The 21,589-nt window shown below is 39.8% G+C and overlaps 1 protein-coding gene across 4 annotated transcripts in view; it reads left to right on the top strand.

Annotated features, from left to right (window-relative positions):
• The window catches only part of CAMKK1 (calcium/calmodulin dependent protein kinase kinase 1), a 158,298-nt gene that overhangs the window by 64,484 nt on the left and 72,225 nt on the right, over positions 1-21,589 (top strand). For all 4 annotated transcript variants that reach the window (XM_069971140.1, XM_069971137.1, XM_069971138.1 and 1 more), the window contains exons 2-4: positions 242-743; positions 4,849-4,896; positions 12,044-12,097. In XM_069971140.1, the coding sequence (XP_069827241.1) occupies positions 348-743; positions 4,849-4,896; positions 12,044-12,097 (498 nt within the window). In that variant the 5' untranslated portion in view covers positions 242-347. The remainder of the gene's footprint in view (positions 1-241; positions 744-4,848; positions 4,897-12,043; positions 12,098-21,589) is intronic.

The raw sequence follows: 21,589 nt of genomic DNA, 5'->3' as shown, positions 1-21,589 counted from the left end.
GTTGTAATCATATACGGACCTTATTCTATTTAGTGTGTGCATTGCCAGCCAATTTCCCATTGACTTTAATGGAGCGCATTATTACATTGATAGATTATTACAAGATGGCGTTTGGTTTTTTAACCCTAAAATTACAACAGTATTTTGCCTTTATTTTATGATGTGTAAATATAGCCCAATAATAGTGACAGGTTTCTTTTTCTCCATGCCGTCACTAATGGGTATTTCTGTTTTATTGCAGGGACGGTGTGAACACAAAGCCTTAATTAAGAAAATCTATTGTGGCCGGTTCAGAACTTGTGCATTGCACCCTAGAGACTGTGGTGGAATTTTCCCACACTGTAGCAATGGAGTGTGATTCCGGCTCAAGTAAAGACACTCAGACTGAGCTTGCTGAGAGGGTCGCTGCTATCGACGTGGATGAACAAGCTGAAGGGCCAAATGTGCTGTTTTCTGAAGAAATGCACATCATGACAAATAACGGTATGAGCTCTGAAACTAGTGAGGATGTGTTCCTTTCTTCTCAAGATCAGAGGGACTTAAGCTGTTTCCAAAGAACCTCTTCTAGGCCTACACTTTCAAACAGAAAATTCTCTCTCCAGGAAAGGCCTACAGGTGGTTGCCTGCCCTCTCAGCACCAGGCCTATGGCCCATATGCAACTGGTCCTGCATCACACATATCACCACGAATAGTTCGAAGGCCAACAATCGAATCAAACCGGGTCTCTATCTCTGACTCTGATGTAAGTTGTTCTTTTGTCTGCCTGCTTTTGTAACTATACTGCCATGTTGACCCAATTGGCATTGGATCTGATGACCCGAACTAACAGCTTAAAAAAAAAAAAAAAAGTGACTTAGGGTGAGTTCACACTACGTTTTTTCCTATTTCTTTCTTCCTTTTTTTAAAATTTTTTTTTATTTTTAAAAACGGATTGCAAAAACGTAGTGCGAACCCAGCCTTATACTTGTGTTTCACTTGCTGGCTTCATCTGGTGCTTGATCCTTCATTATTTATATAAAATATTGACGGCTGGTAATGGAATTTTTTGGTTCTGTGGAAAAGTCCTAGGTATCAGCAGGTTCCATGCAGAAGCCCTATTCTAACTTTATAGGGTTTGTGCACGAAACTCACTGACGCCTTGGACGTTCCCACGGCAAGTCAAACTTCTATTGGCTGCTACTTCTTTAGCCAGAATTTTCAAATACTTTTTTTTTTGTTTTTTTGTTTTTAACAAAAATTGTTTATTTACATAGTGACATAAATTAGTAATCATGGAATAATGCAATTAGTAACAAAACACATAAGAATGTCTATATTAATTAAATCTTGTTTTAATTTATTTATTTTCTAATATGGCAGGCTGTATGAGTACGTTGTGGCTTTTGGCTGTTTTTTTTTTCATGTTTTTCTGTCAAAATTTCAGTTTTGAAAAGGCCATGACATATAAGAAATATTCTCAAAGACCTCATTTTCAAAGTAACTAATAGAAATGTAGCAAGAAGTTTTATCCGTACAACTGTTTCAGCAAATTTAGTAGAACTAAACCATGAAAATAAAAAAAGTTATAGTTTTAGTTTATAAATTTTAGTTATTAGTGCCAAATGTCTGGTTGTAAACTGCTGTTTGTGCACACAGCAAGGCTTAGAAGGGAAGAAGCACCGTTTCGCGTTTCGCTTTTGCAGCTCACAACAACAGCCGTTATAACATCTAAAAATACGTTGTTTGAACATAGCCTTGTGCGGTGTTTCCAATTTGAGTTACTGGTGCATTTTTGCCATGAATGACTATAATCAAGGTGAAAAAAATACAATTTTTACCATGATTTGAGGAAAATCGCTGCAAATCTCAGTAAAAAGTTTTGCAACAATTTTGGAAAAGTTTGTGAAAACATCCTTATGCCACTTCAATGACCTATATTTTTTTTTTTACCCACTGGAGATATACACCACATAAACTGTCATGGAAGACCACAGATGGTCCCAGGGAGATGAAGGATGAGATGAGTGTAAAGGGTTGTTATTATACGAGGGGATCAGTTGGACGATGAGGTTAATCACACAGATTTGCAACGTATTTTAGTTATACTCCTAACACAACAGAGAAAATAATCAGATCACTGATCGCTGGGCTTAAAGAGAATATATTGCCCAGAGCTTTTTCATGCATTAGAGCCAGATACCGGAACATGTTTTTATTTTCTGATCGTAGTTTTTCAAATTTTGATTTTAATACATTATTATGAGGACAGCCATCTTTCATGAGCTCTTTTTTTTATCAGCATGTAACATGCTTTACCGTAAACCTCGTGGACATAGACACAATGAACATTTCCTATTGTTTGTATGGGACACATTTGTTAGCATGCTTTGTCACCTCTGTGACCTGTGCCAAGGTAATTCCATAGGTAGGGGGGAGACTAAGTTGCTATTTTTTTTGCTATGTACTGGTGTCACTTTTCACTGTAAGGCTATGTTCACACAACGTTTTTTTCAGCTCAGTGTAAAATGCAATGCATGGTGTTTGACTGGTGTTTGTACATTATTCTAGTTTGGTGTTACAAATTGTACTCTGGGTATGGCTTAAGTGAAATGTCCATTGAATTTAATAGTAAAAACAGAGAAACAGCGGTGACAAAAGGAAAACAAAAAGAATGATCATGTTCATTATTTTGACATCCGCGGCAAAGACGTCAGTTATTTAATACATTGTGTGCATTTGACGTCTGTCTTCCCATTGACTTCAATGCATTGCCATTGCAGTCAGTTAAATCGCGGCAAGAACAGACTTTTTTAAATATCAAAATCGGGTGCCTTTTTTTAAATTTTGACGTTGTGTGAACATAGCCTAATGCTCTACAGATCACTTTCCAGCAGCCTCTATTTATCATCACAGACAGAACGATGTTGGTCTGATAAACTAAAGAGAAGAGAAAGGGGGGGGGGGGGGAATAACCCCAACAGGACCTGTTTCACCCAGTCACCAATGTTTCAAAATATAGTTTGTAAGTGTGACACGAGTCTAGGGTCAAGCTGGAGATGCCTGTTTAGAGGCCTTTTCGACAATAACTTAGGGATAGGTTGTATAGAGTGCACTTGGGTAAGGGTACTTTGTAGAGATGAGTGAATTTACAGTAATAGCGAAGTGAAGCACTTCGTTAGCTCGGCAGTCAGCGTATCGGTAGTTACTGGTTCGTTAGCTCGGCAGTCGGTTTATCAGCAGTTAGTGGTTTGTTAGCTCGGCAGTTAGCAGTTCGTTAGCTCGTCAGTCGGCTTATCAGCAGTTAGCACTTCGTTAGCTCGGCAGTCGGCTTATCAGCAGTTAGCACTTCGTTAGCTCGGCAGTCGGCTTATCAGCAGTTAGCACTTCGTTAGCTCGGCAGTCGGCTTATCAGCATTTAGCACTTAGCTCAGAAGTCGGCTTATCAGCAGTTAGCGGTTCGTTAGCTCTGCAGTCGGCTTATCAGCATTTAGCAGTTCGTTAGCTCGGCAGTCTGCTTGTCAGCAGTTAGCGGTTCGTTAGCTCGGCAGTCAGCTTATCAGCGTTTAGCAGTTCGTTAGCTCGGCAGTCGGCTTATCCAGTTCTGGGAACCTGGGAAATTTTTCCAGGACTGACTGGATCCAGCTTTTCCAGGCACCCGGGAAGGAGCTGCACAGAGCAGCACTGAGGTCAAAGGCAGCAGGCTGATAAGCCGACTGCCAAGCAAACAAAGCATTTTGCTTCATTATTACTGTCAATTCGCTCATGTCTAGTAGTTTGCTTTAAATTCTAATAAAATATTTCTTTTTTTCTGTCAGCTACTAGATCTTCTTCCTAGTTGTACCACCACAGGGTAGATACATCAGTACACAGTGCCCATTCAAATAAATACATTGGCCTAGATTTACTAGTATAAGGCTATGTTCCAACACAATATTGCTGCTCAATATTTTGCAACCAAAATCGGGAGTGGATTGAAAACACCGGCTATATTCACACACTGTTGAAATGGCAAATAACAGACATTGTTTAACATGGTTTAAAAATAGCGGCAATTATTTCCCATTAAATGACGGCCATCCGATAAATTTCAACAGTGTGTGAACATAGCCTTTGTGTTTTCAATCCACTCCCGGTTTTGGTTGCAAAATACTGACAAAATTACTGAGTGGGAACATAGCCTAAGGTCAGGTTCACACTACGTAAAAAACACGGCCGTATTTCATAACAACGGCCATATTTTCGCAAACAACGACCGTTGTTTGCAGTTTTTTACGTAGTGTGAACATAGCCTAAATGTGTAAAAAAACTTTTAGTGTGTTTTAGACACGTTTTCTTTCTCTACTGACAAAAGCGGGCATCACTTTGGTAAAAGCTACTGTGACTTTGGGATGTGGCTTAAGATGTGATACCATGTGCCAAAATTCTAGTGCAAGATTCTGTCTAATCTTAGAGTAGACAGATTTAATATCCTGTCTACTGTCATAAATCAGGAGCATTCTTAAACTGTCTAAGCTTTGTTAACACTTTAATAATAGTAATTAGACAGTTTTAGTAAATATAGCCATGTCTAGTAGATTGTAAGCCCTCGCGGGCAGGGTCCTCCATCCCCATGTACCACTCTGCCATTTTACCTTATTCATGTGACGTGTTTTGATCTTGTAATGTTCTGTTTGCCGCCCCATATCCGTTGTACAGTGTTCTGGAATCAAGGGCACTTTATAAATAACATAATAATAATAATATACTTCTGAAGGAGCGTGATTCCCTCCCCCATGGCCTCCAAAAGAGGAGGGGGGTGTATCCTTATTTATGTTTTCAGCAACCATTTGACATTGTGACATTACTGATCTATCTTTTTCCTTTTCTAGGATTGTGTACAGTTGAACCAGTATAAACTACAGAGTGAAATTGGTAAAGTAAGTATACAACATTGTTTCTATTTACATTCATAATGTAACACAATCCGTTCTGGAAGGCTGGTTGTAAACCCATCAGCGTTTTCCCATAGGAAATAATGTCATAGTGTTTAATTGATTCCAGCATCCATCAGCAGTTAACTACAGTACCTGTGTATATCATTGTTTCTAAATCTCGTTCCTGTGCTGGGCAAACAAATGGTGTGCAAGGCTCAGCTTTCGGCTGACTGTCAATCAAGCATGGATAGGGATGGGAGGGGGTTTCTGTTTCTTCTGACTATGTAGTATTGTTTTTTACCCAAAACCACACATCGTTGTCACCTGGTCCACTGGTCTATCACACTGTGGCCTGGTACCTTATAACAGCAGAACTCCAGCATTTTGGAAAGGGTTAAAGCAGGATGGGAAACCTTCGGCACTCAAGATGTTTCAAAACTACAATTCCCATCATGCCTGGACAGCCAAAGCTACAGCTTCGGTTATCCAGGCATGATGGGAATTATAGTTCTGCAACAGCTGGAGGGCCAAAGGTTTCCCATCATGATTTAACCCTTTCCAAAATGCTGGAGTTCTGCTGGGTCAAAACTAGAGATGAGCGAACCTGCCGAGGTTCGGGTTCGTATGAACCTAAACTATCGGCTTCTGATTCCCACTGTTTGCAGCCTTTGTGAACAGGGTGGAAACAGCCTTACGGACCGCCTGGAAAACTGGGATACAGACATAGCCATAGGCTGTATCCCAGTTTTCCAGGCGGTCCGTAAGGCTGTATCCACCCTGTTCACGGAGGCTACAGACAACGGGAATCAGAAGCCAATAGTTTAGGTTCATACGAACCCGAACTTCGGCAAATTTGCTCATCTCTAGTCAAAACCTAGGGGTAGAGGACAAGAAAGAGACCACAGGGGGTCAGACTTCTGGGCCCTGCCAATCAGTAGCGGATTATAATTGGTCTGTTTCAAGTGGTAGCCCGGGGCCCTTGGCCACCCAAACAGACTTACACTTTCAGTGGTGTATTTTCTCTTGGCTACAGCTCTCCCATGATTTGCAAAAAATAGCTGCTTTTTTACACTTTTGCAAGGAGACAATTCAGAAGATTTGGAGAACATACTATAGGACCTTATCATGTGACTATGATGTCACCACAGGTCCTGTACAGTCTGCACTATGGAGGAGAAATACTAAAGATACAGTATTTGTAAAAGGGACAGGGAGAACAATCAGTGAAGAGAGGGGTGACCAGTCTGGGGTGGGGACAGGGGGATACAGGGTGACCAGTTTGCAGTAGGAGCACAGGGATACAGGGTGACCAGTCTAGTGTGGGGGCAGGGGGTACAGGGTGACCAGTCTGGGGTGAGTGTAGGGACACAAGATAGCAGGGTCATGGAAGCAGTTTGCGTGTGTGTGAGGTAGGTGGGTTTTTTTGTGTAGTGCTGCCTGATAGTCATTTTTCATAAAAAAACTTTACAGGCACATGGTAAATATGACATTATCTATCCCGCACTATGAGCACCACCTTAGGGCTGCCATAGTTACAGTCTGCACAGCCCAGGGCCTATGATAAAGTTTATCTAGAACTGTGCCCCAACTCCTTTTTTTTTTTCTTTGTTTTTAATGGAGTCACGGGTCGGCACCTAACCCACAGCTTTATTCATTCTTTATGGAAACAACGGACATATAGGAATTTTAGTATACCGAAATCCTTTGTAATTCTCATTATTTCAGTTTATGGTGGTTATTAGTAAGTTCTAGTGCTCTATCTAGAAAAACAAATGGTAACAATTTCTGAATATAATTAAAAAAAAAAAAACAGCTCTCTAGTACTTTCTAGATCTGTAAAACACAGGTATCCTCTCCTATAGTGTTTTCTCCGATTAATTATACACACGACACTGGTACCAGCACAAGCCGACAGCCTTGGAATAATAAACATTTAATTGTATGTTCTGTTTTAAGAGGGAAAAAGTTTCACAAGACGTAAGCTGAACAAATCTGCATTTATGTCTGCTCCATCCCAAGGCGCTACAGATAATGCTTGTTTGCATCTTGTATCAAAATGAATTCATGAATAAAAAAAAAGAACATGCTGTAATTCTATCTGCTGGATTTTGAAGTAGATGGCGTGTTTGATGATAGTCGAGAACCAGAAATATGAAGCAGAGACCGACTCGCTGGAGGTATAAGCTTTTCTATCAGAGTGCCTTCCTTTATCAGGTGATGGTAAAAACATCTATGCTGGAGAAAGGATGAAAATATCAAGTTATGAAATTATTTAAAAATATGCCAGGCCGGACTATAATGTACCTATCAATTACATTATATTTCATAAATGCTATCCAAATTGATAAAAAAAAAAAAACATATTTTGAGCTAAGAGCTCTATTCATATATAGGGCTCTGACCCCTTCCCCCAGATTCCCTAATTAGTGTTAAATGAGAACTCCGGGCAAAATCTATTTTTTAATATGTTATTACATAAGCAAAGTTAGACAAATTCCTAATGTACACTTTATGGGAAATGTCCTAAATCAGGCAGGCGCCAATTTCTCTAAAAAAAAATTAAAAAAGTGACTGGTTGATATACCTGAAGGGTCCAGCAAGGGGCGCAGTATATGTAGAAGTATAGAAGTCGAAGTCTATGTAGAAAGTATATGTAGTGGAATAATCCCCCCTCCCCGTGCTGCCTGGTACTGACAGCATAGCCATAGGTACCATAGTGCCATTCTTTTTTACTGGGTACATTTACATGTTCTGTACTTTAATCCATAATTGCAGATCAAAGAGTAAGGACCTAGTCATTCCTATAGGGCTATGGGTCCGTAATTTTACGGATCTGTGAATAGCCCGTAATCCGTGTAACAAAAATTACTGACAAGCCCTAGCACGGACTGTAATTGTAGCACGCCTTGTCCCATAGAAGTCTATGGGAGCATCTGTAATTTGCAGAAGTTATGGAAGTATCATCCGTAACATCCGCAAAATACGGCTCTGTAATTCTGATGTCACAGATGTAGCTCTTCCTGGCAGACATTTTAACAGGCGACTTACGGATCCGCAAAAAATACGGATGTATTCCAGATGTATTTTTTGCAGAATGGGACATAATATACAGTCCAGAAAAATTTATGAATGACTGAATGTAATCCAACTAGGATTGTATGAGTAAATAGCCAAGTGGGTGTTACCAAATATGGATGTCCCCCAACTGGTAACACCCAGTTGTCTATTTAGTCATACATTTCTAATAAAAATTACAGAAGAATGGCAGAAATCTGAGCTATAAAATCATTTCAATAGAAATATTTTGTGGGAATGCAAGTAATTACTAATACAGGCATGTCAGGAGGGAGAAGAGATGCTAAAGTAAGTGTCATCCTTTTGCCATCTCTGAGATCTGTTTTATTTTTTTTCTTCATAGAGATAAAAAAGAAAGTGAAAATTGCTTAGCAGTTGTGAACCTAAATGTTCTTGTCTGCTGCTGCCTATGGTTTCATTTACATCTATAATATGCATCAAGCGCGGAGGTAATTTAGGATAACCAGCTAGCAATCAATTCTCATGATGCCGCTACTTTGGCAAGCTCTATGAACAGTTACTGATTTAAAAAGTTCACAGCAAGAACTTCCTTGACTGGGGAATTTCAGCCACCTTGGCCCTGCGCCATAGGAATAATTGCTTTTTTTTGCTTCTTCTTGGTTTTCAGTAATAGAAATGCTAAAATATAGTTATGTAAAGGCCTTGTATGAGGGCCGAAAGGCAGTGTATCTACACTTATTTTACACTTGGACAACTGCATTGTTTGGTTGTGATTAGGGATGAGTGACTTTACAGTACAAATGAAGCAAAGCACTCGGTTAACTCGGCAATCTGCTCAGCCAGCCTGCCCTAGTTGAATTTCATGTGGCTCTGCCCCGGGTGCCTGAAAAAGCTGCATCTAGTCCTGGAAAACTTTGCCCAGGTACGGATCCTTTTCCATTTATTTGTCTCCCAGGACAAAGATAATTCTTAATTTCAGCAACACATGGTCCATATATCTAAGGGGTAGGGAACCTTGGCTCTCCAGCTGTTGCAAAACAACAACTCCCATCATGCTTTGGCTGTCCAGGCATGATAGGGAGTTGTAGTTTTGCAACAGATGGAGAGCAAAGATTCCCTACCTCTGAAATATCTTGATATCTGATCAGGGGCGTAGCTAGGGGTTCAGCCTAGGGGGGGCGAGCGAGTCTCAGTGGGCCCCCAACAGATTATGTTACCCATAGGGAACCTCAGTAGATGACGATGCTTTCCGAATAATAAAGGGTATTTTCTACTACATTATTTATAGTGAACAGGGACTGAGAACAGTGGGAAAGACTTTCTACATGTCACATATATAACCATGTACAAATTAAAGGGGTTATCCAGCATTACAAAAACATAGTTGTCTTTCTCCAGAAACAGCGCCACTCACCTCCAAAGCTTGGATGTGGTAGTGCAGATCAGTTCCACTAAAAGAGAATGGAACCAAGTTGTAGTACCACACACAACATAGGGGCAGCTATGGCGCTGTGTTTGTTTCCTAATTAGCCATCCTTCCATCCATCCATCCATTCTTCTATCTCTTTATCTCATATCTATCTGTCTAATTTCTATTGGGCAGCATGAGGACTACACCATAGCTGATGGTCAGTGACCAAAGAGGCAACACCTGAAGGGTGAACCCGCAGTACCAATAGTGTAAATGTATAGTACAAATGCAAGGTAATAATAAATAGTCCCATGAAGTCTAAGGCAACTATACTAAATAACCTATATACAAAAAAGCCAGACTACTGCAACATAACTAAATGGTATAATTACTGTATGATATCTATTTACTATAGATTATTAACCATTGTTGATGGGCCTGGCATGGGGCACACACAACAGTTAAAGACTGCAGCAAATTTTAGGATGTGTAAAAAAATAATATTACATATATATATATATATATATATATATATATATATATATATATATATATATTGTTAACATAAGACAATTTTACGAGTAATACCTTAACACCACCATCGCACCATAATGACTAATACCAGGGGGGTCAAACTCACCGCCTTCCAGATTTTTAAAAATTACAATTCCCATTAGGCTTGAATAGACAAAGCACTGGGGGCGTATTCTCCGCATGAAATGTAATGATGTGTTTGTTAGGTGGTTTGCTTTTCCTTTTTCCTCTGTCTGGCTCGGCCATCATGCAGACTTCTCCTGGCGATGCCTCGTCTCTGCCAGACAAACATTCTAGGCATCTCAACAAGGCACCATCCCTATGTGTATTGCTCTACACTGTTACCCACTTTATGCCCTCATGTAGTATTTAGACGCAGTTTTAGCCCTCATATACTGTAGTTCCCTCTATGCTCTCATATAGTAAAAAGGCCACCATTTATACCCTAACATATTAGATTATCCCCCCTTTACCTCCATGTAGCAGACAGACCCTCCCTGTGCACCCCCATATAGTAGTCAGGCCCCTCTGTACCTTCATGTGAAATTCAGCTTCTCTGTGCATCCATATGGTAGTTAGACCTTCTGTGGCCCAATATAGTTATTATTTCCCTCAGTTACCATATAGTAGTAGTTAGGGCCCTCTGTGCCTTCATATAGAAGGTATTATTCTCCATGTAGGCATCCCCTCCAGCACCATCTCATGTAGGTAATCCCCCTAGTATCTATTCCTCATGCAGCCACCCCCTTCCCCAGCGGTAATCTCCCTGGTAATCCTCCTGGTGGTTAGACACCCCACCACCACCACCAAATGTACCTCAAAATTAGGTACCCTCTTTTCAATTAGCCAGCACATCCCATACCACAACCCCCATAGGTAACATCCTTTCCAGGAGTTAGCCCCACCCACCCACATAGGTCTCCTCCTCTATAATTAAGGAAAAAAAGCCATACTTACCTGCTGTGCAGTTGCAGTACTGTAGTCTTCTGATGTCAACTCTCTCCCTGCTCTGTAAGCACACAACTGACATCACTGAGGTCCCACAGCTCTAAGGGAGGGAACAGCCTCTTGTGGCCACAACAGTGATTGGTAGGGTGGAGAGCCTTTTTAATCACTGTGCCTCATTTAACCCTATGTTCTCTTCGAATCAGGCACAACATTCGGTAGCCGTGTGGGCCCCCCAGGAGCTCTGGTTGCTGGCCAGGGGCCACCTACAGCCAATAGACATTTGTTAAGTCTGTCTGCATAAGCAATAGCTTTTGCGGACAGCATTAACTGGTGAAATCATCAGTGGGCCCCCCTGTCTGTGTGGGCCCGGGAGCGACCGCCCCCTCTGCCCCCACCAAATTACGCTACTGTATCTGATTAACCCCTTATAGGTATGACTTGTGGTAGATTCACAGACAGTATTTTTAACCCCTTGGCTTTTTATTTGGGGGGGGGGGGGGATGTTGGGAGCAGATGTTAGCAGGAAAATGTAAGCATCCCTATAAGTATTATTATTATTAGAACACCGTTTTTTTCTGATCTGCTTCTATTTTCTGGTTGTAATTTTTTTATTAATTTTTTTTCTACATTATTATAGCAGCTGACTTCTTGAGTTGTTCTTAACAGCATTTTGTGATTGGTCTTTCAGCAGAGCCCATGGAAAAAATGCATTTTTGTGTATGCTAAAAAAAGGATGCGTTTTTTGATTTATTTATTTTTATAATGGAATTCACAAGTGCATCTGATTTTCATCTTTTTTTTTTTTTTTTTTTTTTGGGGGGGGGGGGGGGGGGGGCATAAAACGGAATGCAAAGACACAGTGTGAACCCAGCCTTATACTACTTTGTACAATAAAAAAAGAAACTGGAGAATGGTGCAGCTCTACCAGAGCAAAATCTTTACGACATAATTTGTTTAAACAGATGGTATACTGTTTGCCAAGGTTGAAAGCATTGATCTTATTAGGACCATAATTTTACTGCTTATATTTGTATACGGAGATTGATATACATGTGTAGTAAATCTTTGTTAGCTAGCAGGATCAGCCACTGTTGATTTGTGTAGTAGCAGCTATCAGTCTCTCTGTAAATCTGGCAGTGTCTTATCTTATACATGTGTAGTGCAGACCAGTAGTGTGCGAAATGTGATATGCAGTATTATTAAGTATGTTTCTATTTCTAGGGCTCGTACGGTGTTGTGAAACTGGCGTACAATCAAAGTGATGACAAATATTATGTAAGTATTACCTGATAAAGAACGATATTGCAATATGTAAATATTCTCTGTTCATTTTATACTTTTATTATATTTAGTAATTAAATACAATATACAATCGCAACAGTTCATGGTTTGTATAAAACATCAGAATTACAGGGTTTTTTTCAGGTTAAAATAACTTATCTCCTATCCATAGATCTTCAGAATGGGTCACTGCTCTATGCAGAACAACGGTTGTGCAGATTTAAAAGGGTTCCAGCTGTAGAACCCCCCCCCCCCCCCCCCCGGTAACCTGATGCTTATTCAATATCCTGTAATAGGGGATAAGTGTTTTAAGTACCCCCTTTAACCCCTAGGCGACCCTGGACGTAGGGTTACGTCATGGAAGTCTGTCCCCAGACGACCCATGACGTAACCTTACGTCCTTAGTGTTTCTCCTGCTTCATAGCAGGTGGGGGCCGGCTGCAAACAGCAGCCGGGGTCTCACCGGTAATAACACGCTGAAGCGATCGCGCTGCCGCGTGTCATTAACCCCTTAAACGCCGCACAGGCAGGCTCAATGAGCAGATCGCCGATAACACTGATCAATGCTATGCCTATGGCATAGCAATGATCAGTGTATAAATTAAAGTACTGTATGTAAAAGTCCCCCAAAGGGACTTCAAATGTGTAAAAAAAAAAAAGTTCAAAACACCATTACACTACCCCAAAACCCCTCCCCCAATAAGTCTAAATCACCCCCCTTTCCCATTATATAAAAACATAAAATCAATGGATAAACATATAATATACCGTAGCGTGCGTAATTGTCCGATCTATTAAAATATAACAAGCGTCATTGTGATCGGTAAACGGCGTACACGAAAAGAGGGAAAAAAGTGCGCAGATTACCGATTTTATGTTACATTATATATTTAAAAAAAATCAATAAAAAGTGATCAAAACGTCTGATCTTCACAAATATGGTATTAATAAAAACTAGAGATCATGGCGGAAAAAATGGCACCCCATACAGCCCCGTAGGTGAAAAAATAAAACCGTTATAAGCGTCACAATAGGCCCATTTTATTATTTAATTGCCAAAAAAAAGGATTTCATAAAAAAATACATATATAACATTAGAGAATCTGTGTAACCTGCATATGGTTGTGTTCGGGCTGACCTATAGAATAATAGTATCATGTCGCTGTTACCATATAGTGCATTACGTAGACACAGGAACCCCCCAAACGTTACCATATTGCATTCTTATTTACGATTTTACCAATTTATATCTTCATAAATAATATATTTGGAATTCCATCATACATGTTAGGGTAAAATGAATGACGCCATTACACAGTACAACTATTCCTGTAACAAACAAGCACTTACATGGCTTGTAGATAGAAAACTGAGTGCTAGAGCTCTTAGAAGGGGAGGAGGGAAAAACGAAAACACTAAGATCAAAATTTGCGCGGTCCACTGGGTAATTTTGGGCCTGGTCCTCAAAGGTTAAGGTTTTACCCTGCAGTGTTGATTTATTTGGTAGAATCAGGTTTTACTTGGTTCCAGGAAAACAATATAAAAACATCACTTTCCTGTACATTCATGTACTCTAGGCCCAATATTTTCTTTTATGAACCCCAGCTGAAGTGAGAGGCCAGTTGTAGACGGTTGAACTTCAATAGAGACTAAAGAGGAAATGTTTTGGAACTGCAATAATTTCTGAAAATGGGGCTAATGGAGATGTGGAGAAAGGTAATCCATACTTGCCTACCTTGCTCCCCTTCCCGAGTGCCTGTAACAAGGACTTGAGAACTGAGGAAGGTAAGTATGGTTTATTCATGATTATGATTAGAGATGAGCTAACCTTGAGCATGCTCGAGTCCATCTGAACCCGATCGTTCGGCATTTGATTAGCTGGGGCTGCTGAAGATGGATAAAGCTCTAAGGTTGTCTGGAAAACATGGATACAGCCAATGACTATATCCATGATTTCCAGATAGCCTTAGGGCTTTATCCAACTTCAGCAGCCACCGTCACTCAAATGCTGAACGATCGGGTTTGGATGGACTCGAGCATGCTCGAGGTTCGCTCATCTCTAATTGTGATCATTAGCAATGGCTGTTGTTTTAAAACAATGGATGCTTTTTACCCCTATTTTTACCTAGTGGTAACATAACCTATGGCTACATTCACAGTAAGTAAAAAAAAAAAAAAAAAAATTTTAAAAGTTAGTAATTCCAGCATTTTATTTGACTTCAGTGAAATAAATTGAACACAGTGTATAAAACGATGGACGTCTTTTGAGGCGGACATCAAATAATAGTCAGGACAATTATTTTAAGATGTCTTTGCAAATGATGGACATTATCTTTAGTTGTTGACACACAGTTTTTCTTTTTTTACTGTCCTTTCACTGTTTTTACTATCAGACTCAATGGACTTTTCAATGAAAGACACACCCAAAGACCAATCAGTCCACCTAAACTAGAATAATGCACCAACAGTCGTCATTGCACTGACTGGCGGCCAAACAGCGAAATGACGGACGTAATTTAAAAGAATTATAAACAAACAAGAATAAAGCGTTGTGGGAACATAGCCTATATCTACATTTTGCTGTCATAAACTAGACAATCCTTATTTCCGATTTTATCTGAAAAGACACACAGACTCTGTTTTCTGCATTACTATGGACAAGTACAGTTTCTGACCTGTTGTAGTTATAGCCATAAGGGTGCGAATTTTCGGAGAGATACTTGTAATAAAATATTTTGGAATAAAATGATCATTATTATGGGTCTTCTTCCTATATTACTGTTGGAACATAAGCTCAGAATATTTGCCAAGATACCAGCTGTGAATCTGATTCAGGAGCACAGTCATGGTAATGTGTTTGTTTTGTTTTGTTTTTCTGAGAAAAATATTTATTTTGTTATTCTAACCTTATTGATTTTTGTCTTGTTGTGCCCAGTATTATTACACAATGTATTCCTGGAAATGGTAATGAGCAGTGTTATGCAAGGTACACCCTCGTCATATTTATTTAATGCAAAGAACATAGAGAAACTAAGAAGTAGGCATTCATTTTATAAATGTGTATAGTGCTGCCAATGAACAAATCCAATAGGAAGAAAAGATGAGGGGGCACTTTATTTCTTTATTTCGTGCAAGTTAAAAGTTACAGCAGATACGCTATAGCTTGTGTGAATTAGTGGATGGCGTCCTAGCCCGCTACAGACGTATCTGCTGTAACTTTTAACTTGCACAAAATAAAGTCTACGCATCACAATGGTGAGTGCCCCCTCATTTTTTCTTCCTATTGGATGTGTTCATGAACTTGTCTGTATTCTTGGGGATCACCCCGGATGCTTGAGGTTGTCACGCACGATAATGGTCCACCTTGTTGTGTGAATCGTGCCAGAGGTGTAGTGCCGGTGCTGTGTTTTCTAAATACTCGTGCTGCCAATAAACAGCTACCAGGGCTGACCTGGAGCTGAGATATGGCCTTAGCTTTTGAATGCATACGAGCAAACCCAATGACTGTGTGCTGAAGGTAAAGTATGTTTGTGCACTTGTAGATTGTGGCTGTTAGTGTGTATAAAATGTACAGAATACAGATCTGTTCAGGTCTGTTGAACCTCATCAGTACATAATAGAGTTTTGATTGCCTATTAAGAATTTTGCTATAGAAGCAGTTGCTGGTTGCTTAAATTGTTGTTGCTTAAATTGTTGGTTGAACTTTTAATTATATGAGACAGAATTCAAGCCATTGAGTTGTCTGGATTTTTAATTTAGTTTCCTAGAGGTCTGTAAATGTGCATGCCTCCATTTTCATACATAGGTATGTTTTCTCAGATTTTATATAAATATTATTTGTTTGTTATACTTTAACCACATCTTTACTAGTTTATTAAATCTTAGATCCAGCACTGCCATGATTCTGATTACTCTATCCTGTTACATGCCTTCGAGAAGAAACCACTTCTTAAAGGAGTATTCCACTCAAACATGACTTTTGATAGGTTGCTGCCCATGGTGAGACTAACAATTCCTTCCATACTGATGTATACAAGTCCCTGGCAGGCTTTATCTGCAACATTGTAGCTTCTTTGTAAAGCTGGGAGGATTAATCAGAGTGAGTTCATTAGCAACTTGACCTCAGAATAAGCCTCCCAGCATTACAACGAAGCTAAAGTGTTGCAGATAAAGCCAGTTAGAGACTTGTTTACATCAGCTGTCTCAGAAGGGAGGGGAGGAGGGAGAGAGCACAGAGAGGAAAGCTCACACACAGCAGAAAGCAGCAGCTGAGAACTGGGGGAAGGAGACCGAATAGATAATAACAAGTATGGAAAGAATTGTTAGTCTCACCATAGGCGGCAACATATCAAAAGCTATGTTTGAGTGGAATACCCCTTTAATTTTCAATAGAGCCAGTCTATCCTTTTGGATTGCAATATTGTTTTAGCATTTGGCTGTCCAGGCATGATGGGAATTGTAGTTTTGCAACAGCTGTAGGGCCAAATGTCCCCCATCCCTGGTGTAAGCTGTAATAAAATGTTGCAATTTAACAGCCACAACTCATTCATTACAAGACTATACTTCTTGGGAAAAGGCCACACAAGTTTCCATTACCCTTCCACAATTAGTTTGGTGCTACAGCTTTTTGAAAGTTGTTTTTTCGTGTGCATCAGGAAAATACTCGGTTCAAAAATCAAGCAGTGGGTTAATTTAAAATGTCACCATCTCTGACCAGCACCTATAGTCAAAATTATATCTCCCTGTAATATACATAGATACATATGTATATACCTTTATTCGGGAGAGTGAGTAGTGTTTACATGTGTTGTCTTCTGCTGAATGATGCAGAGCAGATGGAATAAATGCAGCAGGTGCTGCAACCTCACTGTGCAATAGTTTTTCTGTGAAATTAGGTGTTCTGCAACAGCTTTGGGTGGGGAACTGGCAGGGAGGTGGGGGCAGGGCGTACAAAGCGTTGGAGAACTATGATAAACAGCTAAGGGTATTATTCTTTTAGCATGGAAACCGCAAAAGCAAAACTTGTGTTGTGGATAAAATATTATGGTATCATATAAAACTGTACTATTTTGGGCCTTCTTTGTTTAGTTTAGTAATTATCTAATAATATAAAGTGTAATTGATGCTCCAGCTTGGCTAAAGAGGCAGGAAAAAAATAACGTATCATTCTATTAGTACAAGAATGTTTGGACAACTTGAGTGTATATCTTGTAACTGAATGGAGTTATAAAACATATGTAAACTATAAGTAAAATATAGCAAGCGATAGGGAACCATTGGCCCTCCAGCTGTTGCAAAACCACAACTCCCATAATGCCTGGGCAGCCAGTATTTTCCTTTGGCTGTCCAGGCATGATGGAAATTGTAGTTCCCCATGTCAGGTGTAAGCTGTAATGAAATGTTCTAAATTAACTGCCACAACCTGTTCATTACAAGACTGTACTACTTGAGAAAAAGCCACTTGAGGTTCCATTCCCCTTCCACAATTGGATTGGTGGTACTTTTTTTTTTTTAAAGGTGTTTTTCATGTGCATCTGGAAAATACTTGGGTCAAAAAACAAGCAGTAGATTAATTTATAATGTTTTATTACATTAAACTAAATTCCATGTAAAGCGTCTCAATTTTAAAGGGGTATTTCAATATCAGTAAATAGTATTTAAATAAAACCTAGGACATATTACTAATAGTACTGGCTTCACCGTGCTCTTGTAGAAAATAGAAGAACTACAAAATATGTGTTGCCTGCCGCTCCCTGGCTCCTCCCTCTTTCTGTAGACAATACATCATCCTCTGATCTCACAGGAGACTTGGCTGGATCTTGTCTCTGAGCTCTAGCTCCACCCCCTGAGTGATGTCACCACCTCTGACCAACCCCTATAGCCCAAATTACTATCTCTCTGTAACATACATAGATACATATATGTATTTACGCCATGTTACCCTGTGCTAAATGATGCAGAGCAGATGGAATAAATGCAGCAGATGCTGCAACCTCACTGTGCAATAGTTTCCTGTGAAATTAGGAGTTCTGCAACAGCTTTGGGCGGGGAACTGGCAGGGGTGGTGTGGGAAGGTAGTACACAGCGTTGGAGGACTATGATGCTAAGGGTTAATAGTGCATCCTGCATCCTGGGAATTGTAGTACTTAGCAACTGCTTAAGCAGAAAGTACAACTACAAAATGCAGACTTAGGCTGGGTTCACATACAGTTTGACAGCAGCCGTTCTGGGACCTGGCCAAGTCACAGAAAGGCTGTTGTCTGTGAAGTTTATCCAGGCCGATACTGCAGTACTGGCCGGATGAACTTCATTTCTTTTTAATTAGAATGTGTGCACATTCAGGTGTGCCCGCATTCCAATTAACTATAGCTGACAATGTGAAGTGCGGCCGGAGCTGCACTTTACACTGTCTGCTCTGTCAGTCTTGTGCCACCACTATTCAATGAATAGCGGCCGCACAAAACTGACATGTCAGTTTTCTGTGCCACCATAAGAAATCCCGACAAGAGTGTATATAGTGTGTATAAATTCCAATTGAGATTCCATAGACTTCAACGCGATCTGCAAATTCCTTAAATAACGGCCGTAGTTGCAAACCTGCAACTGCATCCATTGTTTAATGAATTTTTACGTAGTGTGAACATAGCCTTAAGATCCCAAAAACAAAGGAACTTTTGGTAATTTCAGAATCAGGACAGACAGGTAAGCAATGTTATATGCTTCTGCAGCATGTTTGTGTTTACCTGATGCTAGAGTATTCCTTTATTACTGAGAAAATAGTATGTCACATGCACATGTGTTTCAGTGGCAGAAAAAAAACTTAAGGTCAGGGGAATGTCTAATATAATCAAGGACCAGGACACCTATCCTCATCAAAAACCTTTTTATGGAGTCTGCAACAGAATTGGTGAAAAGATGGTGTATGCACTGCAGTTCTGGAACCAGATTACAAAAAGGACTTTGAAGCTTTAGACAAACTGTAGCAAAGAGCAGATAAGGAAGCTTAAATATAGTCACAGATTACTGTAAACTAGAGGCATCACATTGGTGATTTAACCACCTACCATATTAATACTTGAGACCTTTAAAAGGGAGTTGAGCAGCTTTGCAGATTAAAAGATAGTTTCATCTAAAATACATAAGTCTCCCATTACTTTATATTATCTTTGCGATTTGTATAAATAATTCTGAACAGTCTTCAGTAATAGCTTTTAGGCCTAAGTAATCAGAAACTGATAATAATTTTGGGGCAGCTATTGCAAGTAGCAATATATATCAGAATAACATATAAAATAAAAGACTGACTCAAATGTAAGTGGAGTGTTAGCAATGATTATGTAAGGTGCAGACATATTTCAGTAATGAAAATGAATTTTAGAACACCGTAGGAGTGGAGTGCGAGCACTGATTAAGTAAGGCGCACACTCAGTTCACTAATGAAACCAAACTTCTATAACACAGTGGAGTTCATGGCACATGCTCAGGTCAGTAATGAAACCAAATTTGTTTAAGTAGGAGTGCAACCACTGATTATGTAAGGCGCACGCTCAATTCACTGATCCCAGTAAATTGGTCTTACTCAATAGGAGTTTACAGTGCCCTGTGAGTGAATAATTTACTTCCAACAATCTCAAATCTTCCCATACTTATTAGCTGCTATATGTTGTGCAGGAAATGTTTTATTTTCAGTCTGACACGGTGCTCTCTGCTGACATCTCTGGCCTAAACAGGAACTGTCCAGAGCAGGAGAGGTTTTCTATGGGGATTCCTAGAACCGAGATAGAGTTCCCTTCTCGGCCCGAGATGGCAGCAGAGAGCACTGAGTTAGACTGAAAAGAAAACATTTCCTGCAGGACATACAGCAGCTAATAAGTATGGGAAGACTTGAGATTTTTTAATAGAAGTAAATTACAAATCTATATAACTTTCTGACACCAGTTGATTTGAAAGAAAAAGAATTTCGCTGGACAACCCCTTTGAACCTTGGATATTGGACAGCTCTTTTTCTTTTTAGCAAAAACAAATAAATATTTTATACACTTTCTTGTGTATTCTTAAACATTATTATTTGTGCACTTTTTCAAGAGCTTTTTTTTTTTTTAGTTCTTCAGGTTTATTATGTCTATATTTTATTCCTGGGAATGAGAATTGCAGATGAAGATTGAAATGAACAATACTACAGTGACATTGTATTATTCAGCCGGGCATCAATTATTCAGCTTCATTTTGTGGTTATTCTACTGTTCTATAAAAACTGTGATTGAAACCTTTTGGAGAGCTGGAAATTAAAACTAACAAAACTTTGCCTTGAGACAAGACATTATCTCATAAAATCAACTTATTAAAGTAAAGTACTTACCCGTAAAGCGACTCTGTACCCACAATCTGACCCCCCCCCCCAACTACTTTTACCTTCGGACAGCTGCTTTTAATCCAAGATCTGTCCTGGGGTCCGTTCAGCAGGTGATGCAGTTATTGTCCTAAAAAACATAAAAACATCTTTTAAACTTGCAGCTCTTTGTCAAATTGCCATGGCCTAGAGTGTCTTCTGTGCCCTAGGATTGCAACACCCCTCCGTCCCTCCTCCCCACCCTCTTCATCATTAGGAATGACCCTGGGAGGATTTCTCATTGTCTTATTGGTTACTGTGCACAACCATCCAGCACCTGTGCAGTGTTCAGACAAGTGATGGTTCAAAAAAGGACTGTGGCACTGGCATCCTCACGCCAGTGCTGGTCTGTTCATGTGAAAAACCAGAAAGCAATGTACCTAGTGGTACGATTGCTTTAACAGTTGCCCTTTCTGAGGAAACTTTTGGTAGGTACTAACCATTGTACCCAGTCATCTAGCTTTCATAATGCACATCACTATCAATCAGTTCCTTATGTCCATTTTTTTTTATTCTGATATATCTCAAAAACTGACTGTCCAATTGCTGCCTTATATATCCCTTCCCTTGACAGGTGTCATTGTCTTATTATTCACTTAACCTGTCAATGGGTTTAATGTTATCCCTGAACAGTGTATAAGCCAGTGACACAAATTGCATACTACATGCAAATATATGTGCATGTATTGCTGCTGATGCCACGGCAGATTACTTACATAGCGTACTAGCCTGCCATCTTAGCTGATGGCATATAATCCTTATATTGCTGAATCCAGCAGTTTGTTATGACAGTTTTGATTATGATTACCCTATCATATTCACTTTTGAAGGGATGGCTATTTTATTGTGTGATACAGGAAGCAATGAATCTTCTAACTCTACATCTTCTGTACTATAGGCACTTTGAGTAGTTTACTTACTCTTACGCCCCCTTTACACGTCCGGAAAAACCACCCGGATTTCCGAATTTCCGGACCCATAGAGTTGTATTAGTCACGGACACCCTTCTGGATTTTTCCGGAAGGGTGTCCGATCCGGAAAAAATAGGACATGTCCTATTTTTGTCCGGAATTCCGGCCCGGACGCCCCCCTAGGAG

This window comes from Dendropsophus ebraccatus, chromosome 5, assembly GCF_027789765.1.
Source record: "Dendropsophus ebraccatus isolate aDenEbr1 chromosome 5, aDenEbr1.pat, whole genome shotgun sequence".
Lineage (NCBI taxonomy): Eukaryota > Metazoa > Chordata > Amphibia > Anura > Hylidae > Dendropsophus > Dendropsophus ebraccatus.
Note: the sequence above shows the minus strand (reverse complement) of the source record. Positions and strands in the feature narration are given on the sequence as shown.